We start from the raw sequence: 18,156 nt of genomic DNA on the forward strand, positions 1-18,156 counted from the left end.
ACGTGGACTCCGCGAGGCGGCTGGACCGAGAACGGTTCTGGTTGGCGTGCTTCCGGGGAGGAGTGGGGGACTGCCCCTGGCCGCGGTCCAAGCTGGTGGATGTGGAGGTGGGCGCTGGTGACGCAGATCAGCGGTCGTCTTGATTCTGGATCCAAAAGCACTTGACAATTGTTCGCACTCTCCCCCAGGAATTTCCATGTGTTCCCCGTATCCAGTTTCCCACGAAAGAGTCGTTTGATTTGAATTCCCTGATAACAGCGGTTCGAACGCACTCTGAAGGGGGCTTATGCATTCACATCATACCTCCCCTGGGCCTGTTTTCCCAATCGATTGCACTTTTCGGTGCTTCACGTTCCCAGAAATGGTCGAACGAAATCCTAGTCCTATTCCTATTCCAACTGCCAGAATCAATAGTATATACTGATTCTGGGATAAAGTTCAAGTTTCCATGAACCTAACTAACGTATTTGTAGTCTAAGTTAATGGTAGGCGACTTTAGTGTTGACTCCCTTGAACCTGGATGTCCTAGTCCAGGAACTTCATTTTCTCGCACCTCTCTGGCGAGCTTATACCAGTTCTTGGGTTCCGATCCATTAGCCTGCGCCAGGTACAAAGTGCGGGCGTGGGAGCCCCCTTTACACGGCCGACTGGCTCTCGAAATTGGCACTAATTCGTGGACCCGCTGCTCCGGGAAGGGTTTTCACGTATTTTGGCGTTTCATTGCATATAAGTACAGCTGTCCGACGGCCAGGGCTGCAATTAGAGCTTCCCGAAAGACGGGCTAATTAAGTCCAGCTCTGCTTTTCCCTGCGTGTCACGCACAGGCTGCTGGGAGCCAGAAGAACAGTTGGGAGCAGGGGCGCACTGCGGGGAAGTTCGGACAGGGGTCTTTGGGAAGCCCAAATCTCGGTTGTCAGGGCTGACTTAAGGTGACTTCTGATTATCTTTGTTTTGTTTGTTTCTGTTGGAACCTAGGGACATGCATACCTAAAGAACTCGCGGTACTAAAGAACTCGCGGTACTAAAGAACTCGCGGTACTAAAGAACTCGCGCTACTCACGTTCAAAACAATCCATCTTATGATGTAGGAAGGCAATAAAGATATTCGGCATAACATGACTGGTTTTGTGTGGCTTGTAATCTTCTTTAGCTTCTGCAAAAGTTATATTAGTTAAATGTTATCTTAGGATTAGATCTAAAGAACTCGCGGTACCCAAGTTAAAAGCAATGTAAGTGGACAGTTTAATTTGATAATGTATAAGGTATTTCGCCTATGTGTAGTAGTTATGCAAAATGTATGTTATTAAGTACATTTTAATGTAATCTTAGGACAAAAATATGTAAATATGCATGTCTCACACCTCACCACGCTCCGACGTTCAGGGGGCTGCGGCTCGAACCCCCGCGCACGCCCATGGCCCGAGCGGGCAACATGTTGCTGGTGCGACGGACGCGAGCAACATGTTGCCGCCCCCACGCAACAACAACGAAGTTGGAAGTTGGCGATCGCCGATCGACGGCGTTTGCGACGTCGGCAGCGGCGGCAGGCTGGGAGCGGAATTAAATATGTTCCGTAAGCGCGTTTAGTCAAGCTCAGTTCAATTGCGGCCAGCTTTGTCGGCGGACGTCTCAGGCGGCACTGTGTACCAAGAGCACTGGCAACCCAGAAACCAGCGAACCTAACCGAAACCTGGCTTTTTTTGACTGTGCTAACTGTGCGAGAAGTGGAGAGCAAAGCTCCGAAAGAACGGTGTGGGGAGTGACCACTGCAGTGACCGAGAGACCTCTGAAGGGGGCGAGACAGAAGAACCACCTGCGCAGAGGCCCAAAGCGCAGCGCGGAGACCAACAACTCGTTCAGCGGGGTCAGTAAGTCACCGATTTTGTACCTCCGCCGCTTTCGGCTGTCTTAGCAACTTCCCAAACACTTGGTGCACCCATTACTGCGGTGCTGCAGCGGATTGCAAAACGAAGCTGCAACAGCTGTTTTCGATGGCTGCGTCGCTCTCAGTGTTGGTACACTGCAATTACGGTGCACTCACTCTGAAAGTAATCTGAGGTTATAGTGGCTTAGTTGGAGGCATTAACGTCGCTTAAATGCCTTATATTTTTGGCCAGGGGTGTTGGGGACACTGTTTTGAAAAAGGTTTTTAATATCACCCCGAGCATATAAAAACATTTCTGAATCTGCCTTAATTTGCATTATTATCTATTATTTAGTTGTTATTTTTGGTCGCCTCTCCAAGAGTGTAAATATTTTGACCACATCCGCTTATTGGCCTAGGGCGTTATATTATATTTCTGAATTTTAAATATAGGATCAAGGATCCTTAAGTTCTGAACTCGTTTCAAATTCCCCAAAAAAAAAAATAAAACAAAATTGCTCACGCTTAAATAGATTATCTTCAGCTGAATTCAGCGATGTTTTACTACATCCACACCTAAGCCTAAATAAATTCCACGCCAAGTTTGTAGGTAATCCAGTCTATCGCCGTTTTTTTGAGTGCATTTCTTGAGCTTCGCTTGGCTTCTGGCGTTTCTGGTTTTTGAGGTTTCTCGTCACGTTTTCTGACGTTGCTGCCCAAAAAGGGCTGGCCAAAACAAAAAGTTCGGAGCAAAACAAAAGAGTCGGACCAATTGTCCATACGGAACACCGACCCAACACAGCCGCAGAGTTGTAAACTTATGTAGGTGATCGCCAAGTGGGCGGCTCAAAAAGAGGTGGCAGGCAACAACAGCAGCAGGCGATGAAAGTGAAAAGCACAATGAAAGTGAAAAAACAAACAAACAAAAGGGAAGTGCGTACTCCCTAAACTGTTAAAGATTGTTTGGAAAGCACACAGAAATGAGCCCAGTACTTCAATGAAATCTGTAAATTTTACTAACGAATCATTTTCAAACTTAAAAACGGATTTTGTATTGTGTCCCAGCACTGAGAGTTAGTGCCCCTTTAAGCAGCTAATAGAGCATTTCCAATACTAAGCAATTCGTTTTGCCTGCATCTCAAAAACATGATACCCTAAACATACGCACACTTCGCCTAACAAACCTAGCCTCGACAGAACCCAGCCAAGGCATGAGATCTGTAATGAGCATAGCCAAGTAATTACCACGTGTGAGGCGTTGTGGGGACGGTTTTCCCTGGAGGGTGTCCGTCATTGATTTTTTCCGGCAGTCGGATCTAAAGTTTAAAAGTTGCAAAAGCCGAAGTGTGGGATTTCTGGCAATTAGCCGTGTGAAACAGCGAGGGGAGCAAGAATCAACTACAGATGCACTAGCGTCTCAGATGCACTTGGTAATTATTTGATATTCATAAACGTAGAGTAGCTAGATGGCTTTGAGAATGAAGTATGGTTTTTCATCTCGCAATAGGTATTAGAGGTTGTTGATATAGTATCTACATATCTAGCTATATAGGATACTGCCTTCGCAGAGTTCTCCCCAGAGTTGTGCATTAAGTGCAATGTCCTTTGTAGGATCTTTGCATAGAGATCATGATGCCGCTCCTGGTGAAAATGGCCGCTGTTAAGTGGTGCATGTTCTGTGTTGTAGCGTTGGGTAAACAGGCAAATTACTGGCTGGAAGCTTAGTTAGAATTCTTGACCCGTCCTCCGTTTCCCGAGCGTCGTCGGCTATCGCTGGCATTAGCATAAAATCTTCGGCACACCGCTCCAGAGGCCCTGAGCGCCATTATCAGACTGGCTACTTATCCAGACTTAATTGCACTGCCGGTTTTTGCACATGTAAGCAGCGACCTTGCCGCGGCTGCTGATCTGGCTTAAAGCGAAGTAGCGACGAGCTAGCGCTTATAAATAAATAAATAAAGCGAGCGGCATTTCCTATGGCCGCCGAGGGGCTTTATAGATAAAATATGCGGCAGAATCTACATGCGACTGGGAATATAATTATAGCCAAGTCTGCGCCGGTTCTTGTCGACTCATGCTGATCGGTGCTCGGTTGATCGGTTGATCGGGCGACTCGAAGTGATTCGCTACGACACCAACCTGAAGTTGAAGTGAAATCCAGAAATCGAAGTCAGAAGCTGAGCAGGAAACGCGTGCGTTTTTAAACGCTTCACTGCCGGCAATCGCGTTTTTGTCAGTCGGCGAGGAGCCTTATGCAACATTGCGCAAATTATTATGTTACCATATCAGGTAACAGTAAAGGACCCACTTAGGGCACATCAATTCAACAATCCAGAACAGTCAAAATTCAAACTGTTTTGCGGCTGCTCGAAGCAGAAAAGGGGGAATTAAACAGCAATTCATTTTAAATAAATGCATTAACTGGAATGCAGCTGAAATGCACAGAAAAAGCGTAAATAAATTAAAAGAAATTAACGAAAGAAGCGCCAGGAAGCACGTGAACTGAGTGCAAAGCACAAGTGCAATACCTGCACTTATGGGGTGGAGTGCAGTTGAAATACCTAGATATAAATTGGCGCATAAATTGCCAGTAAGCGCGTGCGACTTTAAACGCTTGACCACACGCGATTTAATCAGCTTGAGGGTGCCGGGGCAAAAACTAAGATTTCCATGTTCAGTTTAAGTGGGATAATCACCCGAGCAAGAACCACTAAAGGGCAAGGGGATCACGGCTGCCTCTGTCTGTCTGTCTGTCTGCGGCAAACCAGTTTCGCCTTCTATCACTGCGATGCTTCGATTCTGCCACTACTTGCTAGATTTAGCGACTAGCGAAGACTCATGGCCAAGGTCGCGCTGAAACCCGAGTGAGCCAGTAGATCGATGATATATTGCGGCTAGAACCCACTCGAGTCGGCGTCGTCTGGCGGAGTTTTATGTTTATGCTGCCTGCCAAGAAGGCACAGAGAGAAAAGTCGTTGTAGGTTTTTGAGAGCAACCATGCTTCCCAGCAAATTAGAGCTGTTTGTGTGGTACTTTTGTCTAAATTTATTTTATTCCACACTGTTGCTTTTTCCTATGCGCCGTAATCTTATTTTGGAAATGATAAGCCTTCCCGCAGAAGATTTCGCAATTTTGCTCCGTGCATTCGATGGTCGTTGGTGGTTTTCAGGGAGGAGCAGCAGGTGGGTCAAGTTCTCGCCTGAATTAGTGCGTCTGTCAGCTGAGGCCAGTCGCGGTGTTCGTATGTAGGTAGGCGTATGCAAATGGAATTACACTTCACACGTCAAAAACCTGTGGAATTTGTTTATTCAAAACTAACAGTGTATATATACAATTCACAACCAGAAGAAACAGTTGTTGCAGTCTTGTAGCAAATACATTTCCTTTGATATTAGTAGCTCTAAAGGTAGTTATGGGACACGAACGATACACACTTCTTTGTTTCGTGCTTTAAGAATACCTACTAGATATTAGTAGCTCAAGGGGTAGTTATGAGATTCGAAAGAATACATTTCCAATAGATATTAATGCTCAAAAGGTAGCTATGAGATACGAATAAGTACACTTCTTTGTTTCGTGTTTCAGGAGTTCAGCGTTACCCTGTCTGCTTTAATTGAACAACTCAGGTCGGAGATTGAGTCGGATGCTGAAACAAACCTGCTGAAACGCAGTTGTACAACACCTTTTATCTAACCGGCCCGGAGGTCTTAAAAGGTACCTCCACGAAGACTTAGAACGAACTTGAGTGCTGTCTGGGTAATTCCAGGAATTCATTTGCATCTTGAGTGACTAAACGTGATCTAAACAAGTTTTGATTCGGTATACAAGTGGAGGGTCTTGAAAGCGCCTCGAAATCCCGTTTCGCAACTGCATCTGATTCGCAGCTTATTTTCGCTTTATTTTAATTAGCCGAAAGCAAGTATTAGTTTCGGTTCGCAGGTACCTGAAAAGTGCGCAAAAACACCTGCTTATTATGGGTTTTCGGGGGGCTGCTGCCGGTGGCTGGTTACTGGTCTCCGGGGGATTACGTGCCGGGAGTGTCTAATTGCCGCTGGAATCGCAGGCGCTAACACACTTGCCTACGGCCGATGTCTTCCTTGAACCGAGGCTGGAATGAGTGCCGAGTCGTGGGCGGCCTACCTGCTAATTGGAGCCGCGGCCATCCATCATTTTCGCTGCCCAACTACCTTGCAATTATCAGCCACAAGTCCCCAGCGAAGCTGATAACCCGAGCGCAAATAACCACATACGAGTGTACTAGGCATCACACAGTGACCCAGTTCTCCGGCGGCGGGAAACCGGAGCGATCGGTTCGCGCAACATTAGCCGGGGATCAGTCCAGTATTAGATAGTCCCGCCGATGATGACATTGGCTCCGCTGCAACATTATGCTCAGGCCATTGACTAATCGCAAATGCAACTGAAAGTGGAGTGGAGCTGGCGCTAAATCTGGTGTTCCACTAGATCTGGTTCCATAGGCTTTGCCAAACGAGTTCGGCTCTTGATTTGGCAGGCTTAGAAACTAATTTGATTGTTTCGATTGCTGGGACAGACTTCAAAGTTTTGCTTCTTTATTTTTGATAACACTTCTCTATTTATATCCTATGTTATATAAGGTTGAATAACTTGGGCTCTTCTTAAGATAGTTATTACTTATAGGAGACCCAGAAAACCATTATCATAACACCACCTTTCCCTTATATAGTGCAGAAAGCTGAGCACCAATGACAAGTACTGATTTGTAACAAGAAGCTGGATGATCAACTAAGGCGAGAATACCAGTGCAGGATTAATATGTAGTCTATCTCCCGATGTAACAACCTATGCCTTAGTTATTGTAAAAGATGCCTAAGAAGTACTTCTGGCATATTCTCTATAGAATTCGAACGGGGATCACAAGGTTGTGCATATATTTTTTACTTCTTTGAGAGCTGCTTCTTTGAAGCTTTAATAGCCAAGCTTCAGCAGTTGGCCAGCTTATTAAGAGGCGAAGTACCCTGAGCCAGATTTAGCTTCTGCTCATACTTCCCCACGTGTTGATATTCTTTTGTCTCGCCCCTCGAGATTTTCCCACTTTGACTAAAGTCCCATCCAAAAGTCAGAAGTCAGAGTGCTCACAGCGCGGCTGAAAGGTGTATGTGCTTGCATGTGTGGGGAATGTCTGTGATCAATCCAGCCGGAGTTGATTGGCATCTTGGCGAGATCAGCGGGTGGCGTTCATCAAAGTCGCGGGCCGGCTTTGCATACCAAACAAAAAGCGGCTAAAGAATGAGCACTCTTTTACTGCCTGGCAGTACGTCTGTGTGATTTGCAACTGGCTTGGCGAAGTTTGACATTGTCGGGGTCATAAATCGCCCGCCGGCTAGTGGCGCGGCTCATCTCTCATCCGCACCTGACTCAAGTGGACAGCTGGGCGCCACAGCGCCATTACGATCTCGAGCACCTTCACCTCGGCCATGTGGAGCCGGAGCTCCTGTTCGAAGCCATAACTCTTTGGCCGATCGCCCAGTTTACGGGGCCTAGGCCTTGGAGGGTTCGGAGATACTTTCTTGTGAGAAAAGTTGCACGACCCGGAGGCAATGACACTTCTTAAATAGAAATGGTGATGGTATTTTCAAGTAGGTTTGGAGATTAAAATAGTTTAGTACGGATATGTAGATATGATATTTCTACTACCCTTATTATCTTTAGATATGTGTGGTTTCGTTAAGGCAAGCCGAACACAAATGTGTTATCTTAGGTGCAAGCAATTATCGACCGTTTTGTAGTAAGGCAAGGTTCATGCTTGGTAACAAGTCTGTTTTCTAAAAAATAGTACCTTATATTAAAACTCTTTCCCCTCCGTATAGGCATGCTAGGAATAAGGAAACTACAAACTTTCCACTGGTGTTTACTGATTGACTGTCCACTTAGCTGTGACTCAGAGCTATCCGCTGAATAATTTAATTCAAATTACAGCAGCACGCTTCAGAGTAATTGTCAACAAATGGCGTTTACCGACAGAGCTGGCTGCAGGGGTCGAGGGGCGGAAAGAGGGGCTTAACTCTTCGCCTGCCACCGGGAAGCGTTGTGCCGCCAAGGCGAGCCACTAAGTAGCCCGAATTAGCAACGCGGCGAGCGGCACAAAGGCGGCCAACAATGCGAACAGGGGTTAATTATGCTGGGGAAGCGATGTCCGTAGGAAAGCAATCCTATCAGCCGGGGCAGTTAACACCCGGCTCTCTTCCGCCGCCAATAAATAGAAGTAGGAAAATAGACTTTACTAAAATACTATAGAATCGGAATCATTTTTAAATAATAAGCCGGTTATATGCACCCAAGCCATTCACAAGATTTAAGGTCTTCTCCACAGCATATACAGTTTTAGGTAACACAACGCTACATTTGAGACATTGCTTTATACGAAATGGAACGTTGAAATATTTTATACCTTTTAGGTCCCGTCATTATATGTGGAATACCAAACAAAAGCACAGAATAGAGTAGTATATAGAAGTACCCGATCATCGCTTAGCACACACATTTCTCGCTTATCACCTCATTAAACGTAGAATAACCAGCAATAAATAATTAACAATAAATTTAGAAACGCTCGAACAGGTATTCAAGATCGGGCGAATAACTTTTTGCGTCACCTTGACATTTCGATAGGAGACTTTTGTTCGGTTAGACCTTTGACTTTTGTTGAGCTACTGAAATATGCTTTTGGATCAGCTATGAAGAGCGATGCTACAAATTGACAGTGATTTCGATTTTCCCTGTGCAGACGACGAAGATGCCCGAGTGATCCAGCCGAAGCAGCAATCGCCAGTGGGAAACGCGGGAATCGCGGGAAAAGTGGGACAAGCGAGGGAAGGCCATGAGGATGCACCTGAGTGGCCGCGAGGTGCGGGAGCTGCTGCGCAAGGACCTGCTGGTGCGATGGCGCCAGAAGGGCCTCAGCCTGGTCCTGCTGGCCTGGCCGGTGATGGTCTTCATGCTGCTCTACCTGATCCGCCTCAAGTACGGGTCGGAGGAGGTGGCGGCCTGCCAGTACCCCACGCGCCTGCTGCCCACCAAGAACCAGGTGGTGCCTGCCGCCTTCTCCTACATCTGCAGCATTGAGAACCGCTGCCAGCCGGCGCACCCCTACGAGGAGTACTCCCTCTGGAAGGAGGCGCCGTAAGATCGCCTGGGGACCCCACACAGAACTAGCCCCTAATTGCCTCTGCATTCCAGCCTGCACTCCGTGATCGATGTGGTCAACGCCTTCGTGACCGACGAGCGGCTCCACAAGGCCGTCGTGGAGCTGGCCGAGAAGGCCAACTTTGTGTCGGCCATCACCACCCTGATCACCAGCGATCGACTCGACATCATTCGCAGTGAGTACCTAGCAATTAACCCAGGCTAGCCAGTGGACCAGCGAGCATCAGTGCAACACGGGGTGCAATTAGGGGTATTCACAACGCGGCGACCGTGATCCTTTCCCACTGCTGAGCTGTTAGCTTGGCCTGTTCGAGCACTATTGCAAAGCCGCGAAGCCCCTGTAAACTCGTGGAATACTTCTCCACACACTCTTAAGACAATTACAATTTCATTTGCACCAGGTATTGTTTATAAAGCCTATAAAATGTTTATGCCGGTCATTATTTGTTACAAAATTCGCACTCTACAGAATGATGTTGGGACTGCTGGGTACAGGTTTGCCTTTCTAGGTTTTCTATATATTTTATATGGCATTTATTGGTAGTAAGTATTTCCATCATTAACCCCCAGGTAACATAAGTGAAATCATTTCCCTGGTGCCCGAAATCGAGCGACGGATGAACTACAGCTTCGACATCAAGCACTTGTTTTCGAGTATGTCCACACGTAATCCCCGTGAACCCGATAGCCCCAACTGATTCCCCTGATCCCCCCAGATCGCGAGACCTTCGTCAAGCTGGGCGTCCTGCTGTGCGGCCATCCGTTTCCCAACACCGACACCATACCGCTGGTCAACGAGATCCTGGAGTCGGAGGACTTCAGCCAGGCCAACGACGCGGAGCTCGATGCGATGCCGAGTGAGTTGAGTCCTCTGAGGAGGCGGTCCCCTGTTGAATTCCCTAAACCTGCAAATTGCCAACCTTGCTCTGCCTCCAGGCCGTCGTCGTCGATCCGAGAAGCTCCCCACGGACTGGAGGCCAAGTGAGCATGATCAGAGATCCTTACAATAGCTCTTCTTGAAATTGCTTAGTTCTTGTTTCTTAAGCTTGGGGCAACTCTGCTAAAATGGTTTCGAGGGCTGTGATTGCTGTCTAATTTTGTACAATGATCCTATAACCGATGGCATATTATTCCTATACTAACAAGCCCCTTTCTATACTAATTTAATATTGGCTTATATGTTTCATGGATTATAACAAAACCCTTCTACCCCTTAGCCAAGTACTGCAAGCGCCTCTATCGGGATGTGACTTCTACCAACCAAGGAAAGCTCACCTGGAACACCATTAAGCCCATTATCCAGGGTCGGATTCTGTACACCCCCGCCAATGTGGCGACCGACAGCGTGGTGAAGTTTGTAGGTCATCCTCGGGGAACCAGGAATACTGTGTAACATTTGTACTAAATTAAACTCCCCGCAGAGCAATGCCACCTTCGAGGAGCTGGACAGGCTGAAGCAGCTTTCCCGAGCAGCCGCCACGATTCTCACCAAGCTGCACACAAATGCCACTTTCCAGGAGGCCTTCGACAACCTCCTCAAGCTGGCCAAGTCGCCGCTGGTCAAGAGTTTGGTGGGCGACGACTTCGACGTTGCGGAAATCGAACGGGTGTTCCAGTACATTCGCACCAACCAGCTGATATACGACATTCTCACCACCGTCGCCGATCTCATGGACTGCGTGTCGGCGGACCGCTTCGAGGCTGTGGAGAGCGCGGAGGAGCTGCAGAAGAGGGCCTACGAACTGAACCAGAACAAGCTCTTTCTGGCCGCCCTGAATCTGGAGGACGTGGCCCTCAAGCAGTCCTCCTACCGCCTGCACATGGACACGGATAACACGCAGCCGACTTTCGAGAACCGGAACAGGTTCTGGTTCCCCGGACCCGCCGACAGCATGGTCATCGATCTCAAGTACCACCGGGGCTTCGTGCAGCTCAAGCAGATGGTCGATCTGGGCATTATCAAGTACAAGCGCAATGAGACGGGCTTCGCGCCGGAAGCGGACCCCCTTGAGGGCGGGCGATCCCTGAGCAGTCTGTTCACCATCAAGCATGTGGACAACGACGAGGACGACGACGACGACTTCGATCTCAGTCTGGAGGGAAGCGGTGCGGACCACGCCACCCAGAAGGCTTCGCCAGCGGCAGAGGATCCAGACGGCAACACCATGCGCCCCGAGGCGGGGGTGGAGGTCACCACCGAAGAAGAAGGGGCTACCACGGAACAGCTGGCGGCAACCGGTGAACCCGATCTGCGGCTGCTCGACAATGACGATGTTCTGAGGCGCTCCAAGCGCCAGGGTATCTTCGATCTGCTCGGAGGACTGGGCGGTTCCGGGGATGCTAGCAAGAAAAACAAGTTCGAAGTGGACAACATGCAGTTCTACACCAAACAGTTTCCCTATCCCGCCTTCCTCAATGATGTGTAAGCGACCCAACTATTTTTTGGTGGCCTAACACTGTTTTTGAACATTTTCTTTAGCTTCAAACGTGGTCTCTACTTGGCCCAAGGTGTCCAGGTTGCCTATCTACTTGGTCTGGTGGTCTTCGTGGCCCTTTGTGTGAGGGAGCGCATTTGGATGCGGGAGAGCAGGAATAGTATGGTGAGCAAAGCATATGCAGTAGATGCTAGAACTGGGATCGAAATAAAGGATTGGTCACCTTTTTCTAAGGCTGTACTTAATCTTCTTTTCCGTTTTCTATTGGTGCAACCAGAGCATGTTGTGGTTGCCTTCGAAAAATTATAAAGAACCCCATTGAAGGTGTCTAACCTATACATAATCCACAGTTGATGCGATCGATGGGCCTGAAGGCACACTCCGAGCTGGTGGCCTGGGCTCTGATGAGTTTCCTGGAGCTCTGTGCCATCTTCGTGCTGATCAGCGTGGTGCTCTACAGTGGCGGTATCTTGGGCTACACCAACTGGTTCTTCATGATGTTCTACTGCCTGAGCTTCGGCATTTGTCTGATATCGTTCTGGTAAGTAGCTCGCGTAGGACCTAGAAGAACAGACTTGACATATGGCGCGCTTTGCAGCTACATGTGCTCCAACTTCTTCAATTCGGCGAACATTGGAGCGGTGGCCTCCGCCCTCCTGTTCTTCATCAGCCTGTGTCCCTTCATCATTGTGCTGATGTTCGATGCCAAGTTGAGTGTCTTCGAGGGCTTCCTGGTGGACCTGTCCTTCACCACGGCCTTCGCCAAGGGCTGGGGCGAGCTGATGCGGATGGAGCTGCAGCAGGAGGGTCTGACCCCGGCCCATCTCATCCAGGTGGGTCCGGCGAGAAGCGAGTGCGCCATGGCGCTGCTCATGTTCCTCCTGGACTTCCTGCTCTACGCGGCCATTGGGCTGGCCTATCAGCGTTACAAGAGGAGTAAGTGAAACCCCAGTGGGGGCTCATATACATTCTACTAATACTTTATTGGATTTTTCAGATAACTATAGCTTTGTAAAGGTCAGCCGGTCGCAGATGGACGACAAGCTGGGCGCCTCGCTGGTCAATGTCACCAAACTGTTTGGCAGCAAGTGCGCCGTTTCCAACCTGAGCCTCGACTTCGCCCGCAACCAGGTGAGCTGCCTGCTGGGCCGGAACGGAGCTGGCAAGAGCACGCTGATCAAGCTGCTCACCGGCCAGATCCGCCAGAGCAGCGGCAAGGTGCTCCTGGCTGGGGAGCACCAAGTGGGCGTCTGCTGGCAGGACAACATCCTCATACCCACCCTGACGGCTCGCGAGCACCTGCATCTGTACGCCCGGATCAAGATGCCGCCAGGGGAGAGCGGCGGAGCCGAGGAGATCCGCTCCGAGGTGGCCCGCACCCTGCAGAGCCTCAACTTCGGCCAGCACGAGTCCTATCCCTCGTGGCAGCTCTCCGGGGGCTACAGACGCCGCCTCTGCGTGGCCATCGCCTTCATCGCCTCGCCCAGCGTGGTCATCCTGGATGAGCCCTGCAACGGCGTGGACGCCAAGGCCAGGAAGGACATCTGGCAGCTGATCGAGCGCCTGCGCCAGGGAAGGGCCGTCATTTTCGCCACCCACTTCCTGGACGAGGCCAAGTACCTCAGCGACTCGCTCCTGATAATGCGCAATGTGAGTGGTGTACTTATTTGCTTAACATTATATTATGTAAGTCTAAACCCCTTGCTCACCCAATTGGTACCATTTTAGGGTCGCATTATCGCCCAGCACAGCCGGGACTCCCTGCAGCGGTTGTGCACCTCGAACTACAGCATCCGCATGCGGTGTGCCGACGCCACTGGAGTGACCTATATTGCCCAGAAGGCCCAGCAGCTCCTGCCCCAGAGCCAGGCGATTCCTTCGGGAGGGGCTGACCATCCGCACGGACTGACCATTAGCGCCAGCTATGCGGAGCACCTGACGCCGGGTGCCATGGAGTTCCTGGAGCTGCTGCAGTCCCAGGAGGCGTCTGGCGGCATCAGCGATGTGGAGCTGACGAGCAGCTCGAGCTTGGAGCAGGAGTTCGAGCAGTTGAACAGGAATGGCGAGGAGCCACGACGCCAGGCCAACGGGGATCGGAGTGGAGGAGTGGTCACCGGACCGGCGATGATCACCGAGGATCCGCCGACGCCGTGGATGCAGTTTCGACTGCTCATGGGCAAGCGACTGAGACACTTGTCCCGCAACTACCGCCTCCTGCTCTACGTGCTCCTGCTGCCGGCTCTCTTCGAGCTGTGCGCCATGTGGTTCGTTAGCTATCGCCTGGAGGACGACTTCGACACCGTCCTGCCCCTGAGTCGCTCGCTCTATCCGAAGAGCGCTCAGTTCCTGTCCCAAGAGAGGCCCTCCAGCCTCTCGGAGCAACTGCATCTCCGGCTGAGGAGCTCTTGTGATCTGCTAGGTGGTGACTCCTGCAGGGAGTTCAATGGCTCGGAGAAGGCCTACGATTGGGTCTTGGACTCCTGGGATGAGTATCGCGAGAGGCGCTATGGAGGCTACGGCTTGAATGGCTCGGGAGCCACAGTGTGGTACAACAACAAGGGCTACCACTCCATGGTGGCCTGGCTGAACGATCTCAACTCGGAGCTGCTGCGCACCACGTTGAACGACTCGGAGTACGGGATCCTGACCCTCAACGAACCCTGGAAACTGGGCTACGCCGAACTCAGCACTAGTTCGGTTCTCCGCCAGGCGGGTGACGGATCCATGGTCTTCATCCTGCTGATAGCCTTCGGCCTGGTGGTGGCCGCCGGTTCCGTTTACCTGGTCAACGAACGGGTCAATGGCGAGAAGTTGCAGCAGAGATTGTGCGGGGTGAGTGCGGTCACCTACTGGCTGGTGGCCTTCGTCTGGGACTACCTGGTGATGGTCCTGGGACTGATCGTCTGTCTGGTCGTCGTCCTGATGTTCGGCATGCCCGTCTTCGTGGACCGCCAGCAGCTCGTGGGCATCATTGGCCTGTCGCTAGCCTTCAGGTGCGTTCTAAAATATTAAATAAGGTGTCAAAAATGAATTAATACATTTTTCCATATTTTAGCTTCGCCTGTGTTCCTGCCGTCCATGTGGCCGAGAAGATCTTCAGCGACTCGAGCATTGCCATTGTGTCGATCTTCTGCGCCAACCTCATCATCCCACTGGTCACCATGGGCATCGTGCTGATCCTGGGCGTGGTGGGCGACGGTCCGACGTGGGACAGTTGGCGCCACGGCCTCAACCAGGCATTCCTCATCTTCCCCATCCACGCCCTGGGCGATGGCTTCCTGGAGCTGTGCAAGAACTACATGGTGGCTTTGGTATTCCGGCGCTACGACATCGACTCGTACAAGCATCCGTTGGCCAGTGACCTGCTCGGGCGCCACTTCACCGCGCTCCTGCTGGTGGGCGTGGCCGGTCTGATCCTCAACGTGCTCATCGAATGGCACCTGCTGCGAAAGCTGTGGCAGCGCGTGGAGCGCATGATGGACTGTACCTACCGGCGCGAGCTGGACAAAATGGGCCAGCTGAAGCTGGTTAACATTCAGAGCATCTTCAAGAGCTGCGTGGCCGCCGGCGAGGCCGTGCGGGCCGAGAATCTCTGGCTGGCCTACCGCCGCGGACGCTACGCGGTGCGCCAGGTGCACTTCAGTGTCCAGCGGGGCGAGTGCTTCGGGCTGCTGGGCAAAAACGGAGCCGGCAAGTCGACCATCTTCAAGCTGCTCACTGGGCAGCTGCAGCCTAACGTGGGCCACATCTACTTCGAGCAGGTGGGTCTTGTTTTTGGGATGATGTGGAAAACTATTCCGTTGATCGGCAGAGGTGAAAATATTCTGTACAGGAGATTTCCCACTCATATTATTTTAAAAACGGCTTAAATAATATCCAAAAACGAACTAATCTGTTTGTAGTCAAATCGAATCAGAGAACGTTTCCCAAAAGTAAATTTTTAAGAATAAGACAATATTGCAGTAGGCTTCTAAAAAATATTTATATTATATTTACACTATTATTATATCAACTGTAATGTATTACTCATACGCAGCGTTGCCTTGTCTTATTTGATTTTATTTTATATATAAGTGTCGTATGAAGATTTCCATTCAAGCTCTAGGCTCCAAGTTACAGGCGATTACAGTTCCGAAAGCGAAGGGTCAGTACGACGTTGTTTATGTTTACAATGAGAGTGCCTGTAATGTATTACTCATACGCAGGGTGGCCCGGTCTCCACTTTTAAAAGTAATTGTTGTGATTTTAAGTAATAACCTTAACTCGATTTTGCAGCCCGGGGTCTCGTACTGCCCGCAGAGCAACCCGCTGGACCCGCTGCTCACGGCGAGCGAGTGCATCCGCTTCTACGGGCAGCTGCGCGGGATCCGCGACCTGGAGCAGTTCCTCGACCGCGTGCTGGACACCTACGAACTGCGGCCCTACAAGGACGTCCAGGTGCGGAACCTGAGCGGCGGCAACCGGCGGAAGCTGACGGTGGCCGTGACATGTTGCGGCTGCACGCCCACCGTCCTGATGGACGAGCCCACGAGCGACATGGACCCGGTGACCCGGGACCTGGTCTACGGCACCATCGAGCAGCTGCTGCTGGCCCGGCGGGCGGTGGTGCTGACCTCGCACTCGGTCTCGGAGATCGAGCACCTGTGCCAGCGGGTGGCGGTGCTCCGGGCGGGCCAGGTCATCGCCAGCGATAGTCCGGAGCGGCTGAAGGCGGAGCACGGGGGCTACTATGCCGTCACCTGCTTCTGCGGCCCCGCCCAGCAGGCCATCATCTCGCGGAGTCTGGGACAGCGGCTGACGGGCGTGCGGGATCTGCAGCACTACGGCCACAGCCTGAGGTTCCTCGTGAGGATACGCTCACCTGGGGCCCCGGGCGGAGCTCCCCTCCTCTCGGAACTCTTCGCCGCCCTTCGGGATCTCTGCGTGGACACGGCTCGCTTCTCGCTGAGCCGCTGTCGCTTTGAGAGCGTCTTCGAGCGCATCCTGGACAGCTGCGAGGCCAACGGCACCAATGGCGTCCACAAGGAGCGGCAGCAGGATGCGGGCAAGGATCTGCCCAGCAAGTCACCGGCCGTCGGTGGCTCCCTGGAGACCGGCTACATTCACTGTGGCTACGAGGAGACGAGAACCTAAGCGACTCGTCCATGTTCTCATTTTTAAACCAAAAAGGACTAAATTCAAATCCCTTATAGTTTTTTTTACACACTAAAGTCTTTTATCTCTGACGTTTTAAAAAATAGGAATATCAAAACTTTAGAATGTGCCTAGGCGTTTCAAAGTGTTTCTGAAACCATTTTGAAAAACCTTTCAAGTTTAATTTACTTTTGAAAATGAATTTAAAATTATTACCTACGTGATGATATTTACTTCCTGACGAGTTGAGTTAGAATGTTAGAGCGGTATAGGTTTTTCTCGGACAATAATGTCCAGGTATTTCATAAGGCCTTGAATGTAAAAATAATAAGATTACAAATCTAAAATTTACAATAGTGAATGGAACTATTTGTAAATATGCAACAAGGGCCTGTACATTTGTATACCCTTCCGATTTTTATGTAAGAGGTAGACCAGTTTTTTGTGATAAGATGTGATAAGTTGTGCCCCCGCGGCAGTAATTCACTTAATTCCGGGTGTTCTGCTTAGCCCTTAAGAGTCCCTCCCTTGCCCCAAAACATTATCCCCCAGAGCTTTAACAAGTGATTGTACATTTATGTAGGAACGCGTTTATGTCCGGGCGGAATCCTTTAGGATCCGCCCTGAGCTTTGTATTGCAATTTGATAACTAATAAAGTGAGCGATGTATATATTTTATTATATGATGTTATATTTTACTGGATCTTTGATGATATTGGAATCATAAATGTAATCACCTGAGTGGGTTCTTATAATTCCCAATTAGCTCTAGCTAAAACAGCATGACCTGAGTGCCATGTGATCACTCGGTGCGATTGTGTGTGGGCTTGTGAAGTGATAAGAAACGTATACATCTTTCATCGTGGTGCAGCTGGACTCCAGGATGCTACTAAGCCGAGGACCTCCCAGGAATGCATGTGCCTTGAATCTGCTTACCTTGCCTTAAGTTGGTGTACATGGCTCTGAAAATGTAAGGAAGTAAAACGTGGCTTTATATTGCTTCTATGGAAAAGTTAAAGAGTTTACCTACAATGCGGATTATGCAGGCGACCAAAATGAAATCAAAAGCCAAACTCGCTGGGTAAATACTGTGCTCGAATGCGGTTAAGGCTGCATAATGCAGCTGAATCGGCTTATCAGCCCGGCGCAATTATTAAATTATCGGAAAGTGCGGCATATCGCCTGATATCGCGAATCGGGACGAGTGGAGAGCCAAACTGGCTCCCCGTATTTAATTAAGCTCTTTGAAAACGGCCACGGAAGTGAGCAAAAAGCGAGTGCCGCCGTTCTTGGTTCAAAAGCCAAAAAGTAATTAAACCAAAGTGGTGTAACATTAACCGAAAATGCCCCGAGAACCCCTGGACATTCCTGTTATCAGCGTTTGGCATTTGAATAGACGCTTTTTGAAGTATTTTTTCCGCCAGAGCTGGTAAAAATTCGTTGGCCAAAGCGCTTTTATAATGTGGCCTTCCTTTTTCCCCTCGCTTGCCTTTCGGCTGCCTTTGCCGGTCAGCTTAAACAAAAAAGGATGTGTATTTT

The 18,156-nt window shown here is 50.0% G+C and overlaps 1 protein-coding gene across 5 annotated transcripts; it reads left to right on the top strand.

Annotated features, from left to right (window-relative positions):
* The first annotated feature begins 1,585 nt into the window (after positions 1-1,585).
* On the top strand, positions 1,586-17,298 carry LOC108027562 (glucosylceramide transporter ABCA12). Of its 5 annotated transcripts, none has more exons than XM_044093720.2 (16): positions 1,586-1,868; positions 5,450-5,578; positions 8,631-9,025; positions 9,083-9,225; positions 9,620-9,703; positions 9,766-9,906; positions 9,986-10,030; positions 10,267-10,406; positions 10,471-11,471; positions 11,529-11,649; positions 11,835-12,025; positions 12,083-12,420; positions 12,482-13,134; positions 13,213-14,477; positions 14,540-15,245; positions 15,760-17,298. In XM_044093720.2, exons 3-16 carry the CDS (start codon positions 8,724-8,726, stop codon positions 16,615-16,617), a joined length of 5,988 nt encoding a protein of 1,995 aa, XP_043949655.1. In that variant the 5' UTR covers positions 1,586-1,868; positions 5,450-5,578; positions 8,631-8,723; the 3' UTR covers positions 16,618-17,298. The 5 variants fall into 5 exon arrangements, with proteins under 5 accessions (XP_043949655.1, XP_043949654.1, XP_016954528.1 ...); XM_044093719.2 differs by having other exon boundaries at positions 1,586-1,864; XM_017099039.3 differs by lacking the exon at positions 5,450-5,578.
* The last annotated feature ends 858 nt before the right edge of the window (positions 17,299-18,156 follow it).

The sequence above is a fragment of the Drosophila biarmipes genome, chromosome X (genome assembly GCF_025231255.1).
Source record: "Drosophila biarmipes strain raj3 chromosome X, RU_DBia_V1.1, whole genome shotgun sequence".
NCBI lineage: Eukaryota > Metazoa > Arthropoda > Insecta > Diptera > Drosophilidae > Drosophila > Drosophila biarmipes.

Bases quoted from the DNA above. Each gene is read 5' to 3' on its own strand.
- LOC108027562 (XM_044093720.2), top strand. From the start codon at position 8,724: ATGAGGATGCACCTGAGTGGCCGCGAGGTGCGGGAGCTGCTGCGCAAG. The intron at 11,472-11,528 runs GTAAGCGACCCA...CATTTTCTTTAG, and splicing joins CCCGCCTTCCTCAATGATGT to CTTCAAACGTGGTCTCTACT. The intron at 14,478-14,539 runs GTGCGTTCTAAA...TCCATATTTTAG, and splicing joins GGCCTGTCGCTAGCCTTCAG to CTTCGCCTGTGTTCCTGCCG.